Below are 5,910 nucleotides of genomic sequence, written 5' to 3'. Positions count from 1 at the left end.
ATCATATATAAGTCAAATATAATCATATAAGTCAAATATAATCATATAAGTCAAATATAATCATATAAGTCAAATATAATCATATAAGTCATATAAGTCCAATTTGTCATATATAAATGTTATTTGATCTTATTAGAATTTTATATAATTTTGTTTTAAATTTAATTTATACCAATTTAAATTTAAACAAGATTATATAAAATTCTAATAAGATCCAAATAATATTTATATATGACTGTAACTCAATCTTATTTGGTCTTAATGCTGTAATTATAGGGGGTTATAATCCAATTAAAAAATCCAGTAAAATCTAGAAATAAAACTTTTATTTAAGAAAGATATACAATATGCGTAAAATATATATATTTTGATGAACACAACACATAGAATATTTGAAATAGATACAAAAATAAAACTTAATAATCATTTAAAATATGATTAATTTGTAAACGTAGATAAATGGCACACGACATATCTGCAATCTTTTCCCGTCCATTTTAGTATGTTGAATTAACATATCTCCTCTAATGAGTAAATTAAATTCAATTAAAGTAATAAAAAATTAAAAAATAATGCTTCATACACAATCTATGGACAAATAAGTATATAAAAAAAATTTCAAAATAAAAATGGAAGGTCTGTCCACAAGGGAACTAAATGCCAAATATTAAAGTAGGAATCTTATTAGGTCCCGTAAAAGTAAAAAAGTTATAAATGGGACGAGTGAGAAGCAGCCCTCTTTGTCAATCTACTGCCTCTGGTTCTGTTGTTGCAATATCGCTTGCTCCCTCTTACGTATTTCACATAGACGGGTGGACAAAGTTGACCGCAACTCAGACTGTACCTTTTTTGGTCTCATACGCTTTTCTCTTTGCAAAACCAAGACTTTATCTGCATGAAAAAGATGGGAAAGAGATCAATAACAAGAGCATTCAAAATTTTTTTCTATTACTGTATCCCAACACTACTTACTAATAATGGCATCTACTCCTTCAATAGGAAGGGCATTTAAGACCATTGACGGATCCTGTGTGTAAGCTTGTCGCCCTTTGCCTCTGGGAGGCAGCCCTGAGACAGAGCAGCGCATTAACGTGTCTTTGGTGAAGACACCTTCCAACATAGCTCGAAGAGCCTTTGTTGCACAATTCGATTCCTCTGCTTTAGTATAAGCCTTCTTGGTACAGTATATTTGATCTTCTTCAGAAATACAGACACCCTGCAAGGATTAACAATAGTTAGTTTTCCTTCTTAAAATATTTCTGTAAAATGCCAACACAACATTAGTAACTTTCTCAAAATTCAGTAGCTGTGACATTTGAAAAAAGTTTCCATTCTCTTACACTAGATTATAGAAACTCCTGAATTTTTTACAAAATTTTTATCAAAGATGTAGGAGTGGCAATATGGGTCAGTAAATTTTATATTCAAAAGTTGCTCAGCTCTTGTATCTTGGGACAATCGAATTGATTTTACTTACTCTTTCTGGATTAGTGATGGTATAAATTTGGATCTGACCATTTCCTACATTTTGTTTATTATTATCATTAATGGGTGGATTTACATTACACGTATTAATAGACATATCCTCATGAAATGCATTAATGGGCTGCTGATCCACAATAGATGGGTCTGGAAGATTGTTGGGTCCGTTATTGACATTGCCAAGATTCTCAGGTTTATTAGATTTGACTTCTTGACCATTGCTTCGGGAAGGGTTAGATGAATCATGAGAACCATTACCGAATGAATTCTCTGCATCTGTAGCAAAAAAATGAGCAATTGACTTTTCCATTGACCAATTGATTTCTACAACCTACAGAAAAACCACACAAATGCATGAAATCAGTTGATTTTACCTAAGTAGTCATGTGATGAACTACTTAATTGGGCAAGTAAACTACTGGCCTTGCTAGAAGTGGTTTCAGTAGCATCCTTATTAGCCAGTTTCCGTAACATTGTAATATCAAGCTTGGCAGATAGTTGTCTTATCAACTACACAAAAAATATATAATTTTACAGTATATAGAATATGTCAGAGATCACAAGAAAAGTTAAAAGAAAATTATACTGCTAACCTTTTCTTTCTCAATTTCTTCATCATCAGAATTATCAGTTGAACTACCATAACTGTTTCTACTTTCTGATGAGTTGGAATCCATTTCCTGACAGAATAAAAAATTTTAAAACAGCGGTGAATAAAAAGTTTTATCACTTTGATGAATCGTAACTAACAGCGCGACTTACCTCCACTTCCTTATTATTATCTACATCAGATTCCTCATGAGGCTGAACAGATAACGTATTGGCCCTTTTAATTGGTATAGTTTTCTTACCCTAAGAAGATAATAAAGGGCATATCAAAAATTTCAAGAGTTGCTCATTGCATCAATCTCTGATACAGCTTATTATACTCACAAAAACATCATCATCCTCCAGGAGTCGTTTATTGACCAGTTTCTCCATGTTCTCTTTTAATTCAATCCTCTTTTTGTCTTTGGTTATCTGCAAAACCATATGAGAACAAATTACTTACTTTTAACTGATGGTTACTCTCACCGTTTATTTGTGAGTTAATCTCTGTTGATGGCCAGCTGCTTTGATTGGATGTTAGTTTTTTATTTAGTACAAACATGACAAAGTTAAAATAACTAAGATCAATTGCTTTTCAGTTCAGGAGCTCGATTACATATCTTGAAACGAGGTAAAAATAATACGGTAAAAAATACAAAAATAAAAAAATTCACTAGAGTATCAACGATTTCATTTGTCGAAATGTAGCAAATTTGTTCATTTTTGTAATTTTTACATTAGTTTCAGATTCACAATTGACCCCCAGATCATTCGATCCATATTTTACAACTAAAATTTTTCATATGTATTTCGATCATTCCAATGCGACGAAGGTAAGCTACAGGAAGGCCAAAAGTCGTGGTGCTGTTTTAACAGAGCAGGGATGCTCTTAGAGTCGACACAAATTTTCGATCTAAACTGAAAAAATTCCAGTCTTAATTTTTTTGACTTTCTCATGTTTTCATTAAAAAAAAAGCAATATTTAATCAGTATACAAACAGCTGTTAAGTCATTATTAGAGTGATTCTATTAGCTCTAATTGTAAGATAAATGGGTATATATAGTTACTTTAGTAAACTGTTAGAATATTAATCTCTAACTGCAAAATTTCCTATACATTTTCAGTACTAACAAAAAAAAAAAACATTTTAAATATATGAAACAGAGGATCACTGACTAATAGTAGTAAAATTATAATAGCAACAACTTGCCTTCTTTAAACGAGCCTTTTTTTCTGCTTGGCTAGGTTTCAATATCTGTTTCTGATTGCTTTTTATATTGGTCAAAGTTGATTTGGCTTTAGCAGCAGCTTTCCTTACTTTCTTAGGCTCGGCATGGAATGAGCAACGACCATCATTAGCTTGTTGCGACTCTTTCTTTCTTAACTTATTAAGTCTTATGGCTTCCTTTACACACTGTTCATGATCGTCTGTCGAAAAGCATAAAAACTTATAATTAAAATAACCATGAAATGAACGAAAAGTGTACCAATTAGCGACTTACGAAGTAATTTTGTAAATGCTATTTCTGCTTTTGCTGGAATCTTTTCATTTTAGGAACTATACATGAAAGTACTACTACTCATTATTCACACCAGACACAGAAGACAATACATTTCAGTGTCTAGTATAATAAATAGTGGTAATTTAGAATGTAGAGTAATGATTTGTAAAAAAGTAGTTTCATAGAAATAACCGTTACAAAGTTGACCACCGCGCCGGCATTGCATGAATCTATTTTATACTAAATAATTAACTTACCACTGATCAGGCGCACTTGTCCAAGAAAATCCTTCTTATTGTAAAAAAAAGTTACGCTATCACCCACTTTTACTGTCTTCTCGTCGTAGATAACATCACTTTGATGTACGGTGGAGAATGACATTTCATCCTCTTCCTCCAGCACAAACCATTTATCGGTATCACTCATATTGTAATCACTACAATTCAATTTCTTTTAAGCGGTCGCTATGCACGAACTAAAACTATCCAACTTATCCAACATAACCTAACCTTTTCGTAAACGTCAATATGCTTTTCGGTCTGGTTTTCTCTGCTTCCTAAATGACTGGCTACGTTGCAATTAATTATAAAAATCTTTTACATTAATTGCGAGACCGAAAAGCGTATTGACGTCTACGCAATAAGGTTTCTTGAAAGGTTATGTTTTCAACTTTTCACATATGTTTGGATACAAAATGTTGGACGCAATTATACTCACATTTTTAGAGCCTTACTAAAACTATTAATTGCAGCAAACCTCTACAGATGATACTGATACCGATTTTCTCAATTCTAAACCGGTCGGCACACTTGATATGAAACGGTCAAATCATGAGTCAAACTTTCTCGAATTACCTAAAGCAACCATGTTATGCTAATGAGTGCACTTATAAATGCACTTCCGCACGCATTTGCGGATTCGCCAGGATTCGCTATAACCAATAACCATTAACAGGGTCGACAGGAGATTTATTACTAGAATCGTAAAATCCGTATTATGGCCAAAATAATGAGAAAATCGCACTTTAACTATGATTTCTCATTATTAATGAGATTTATTATCGCTATCTAAATGTTGGCAACAAACAATAAGGATCAATTGTCTGTACTTGATGTACAAAACGGTCATGTCACAGAGTGATATTGAAACTCGATCTCTTTACAAGCTTTGTCCTATAATTATATTTTGTAAAGTAGGTAAGTTGATGAAAGATTAATATACTCCGTATAATGATAGAATAGGTTATGAGTGCGTGTTTTATACCCTTACATTTCATATTTACCGATATAAATGAAAGAGGAATAAACATTTATATATAGACATATATATCTAGTTAAATAATATCTACTTAAATAAAATATATATATCCTCTTTATATATATATATATATATATATATATATATGTATGCCATATTTTATACCTTAATTCTTTTTGGGTGATATAGGTTCTGTATGCAGCTAAACCAAACTTGTATCAAAAACTAAATTTTAATGTGTTAGTGATCGCATTTTGGATTACTGTGTTGGAGACTCGCGTCGCTTCATTTCATTATTATTGCTGCCTTAAATCTACATGGATTGTGTATATTTAACGGAGTCGGGTAAGCTAATATATTTAATTTTTAAACTAAGTTAAGTTAAAGTTATAATGGCTCATAAATTTATTTAGTACGTTAAAAGTTACATGAATAAAAATCCAACTCAGTTAAAAATTACATTAACATTAAATTAATTTCAGTTAAATTTAAAGTTGATAAGTTGAAAAGCATTATATTAAATTAAAAAATTGTAATTTTTTAAAGTTGTGGGATTACTCAAACAAATTATTATATAAATTATGAAATAAATTTAGTATTTTATTTGTAAAGTAAGTTTACATAACAAAGAAATATTTTTGTGGAAATTGTATATATATATATATATATATATATATATATATATATATATATAATTCCCATTGTTTAATAATTCTTTTTTTTTATATAGATAAATTTTTACCTTAAAGAACAGTTAATAAAGTTTATGTGTTTTAAAAATAGCTATAAGTTAAAGTTAAAAATTAACTCATTTAAAATTAATTAAGTTAAGTATAAAATTTTTAAATAACTTTTTAACCGTATTATTTAATTTTTAACTTTTTTTAACTAGTTAATTATACCCCCAACTCCGGTATTTAAGTAATTTTTTTTGCAGCGGTCACACAAATGGCATCACCACGTTCTCCAGATGCTAGCCCGTCCTTCAAAAAGCAGCAATACTCTTCAGCATCAGAATCAGTTTCTTCATCATCGCGTTCTCCAGATGCTAGCCTGCCCTTCAAAAAACAGCAATACTCA

The 5,910-nt window shown here is 30.6% G+C and overlaps 1 protein-coding gene across 1 annotated transcript; it reads right to left on the bottom strand.

Annotated features, from left to right (window-relative positions):
- Positions 1-306: 306 nt before the first annotated feature.
- Positions 307-5,196, bottom strand: LOC139824250 (uncharacterized). Its single transcript, XM_071796765.1, has 9 exons — positions 4,291-5,196; positions 3,831-4,009; positions 2,416-3,499; positions 2,245-2,334; positions 2,076-2,162; positions 1,857-1,992; positions 1,478-1,758; positions 973-1,216; positions 307-891 (listed from the first exon to the last, which is right to left on the bottom strand). The coding sequence occupies exons 3-9, from the start codon at positions 2,512-2,514 to the stop codon at positions 749-751; spliced, it is 1,080 nt and encodes a 359-aa protein (XP_071652866.1). The 5' UTR covers positions 2,515-3,499; positions 3,831-4,009; positions 4,291-5,196; the 3' UTR covers positions 307-748.
- Positions 5,197-5,910: the final 714 nt, after the last annotated feature.

This window comes from Temnothorax longispinosus, unplaced genomic scaffold, assembly GCF_030848805.1.
Source record: "Temnothorax longispinosus isolate EJ_2023e unplaced genomic scaffold, Tlon_JGU_v1 HiC_scaffold_305, whole genome shotgun sequence".
NCBI classification, from domain to species: domain Eukaryota; kingdom Metazoa; phylum Arthropoda; class Insecta; order Hymenoptera; family Formicidae; genus Temnothorax; species Temnothorax longispinosus.
Note: the sequence above shows the minus strand (reverse complement) of the source record. Positions and strands in the feature narration are given on the sequence as shown.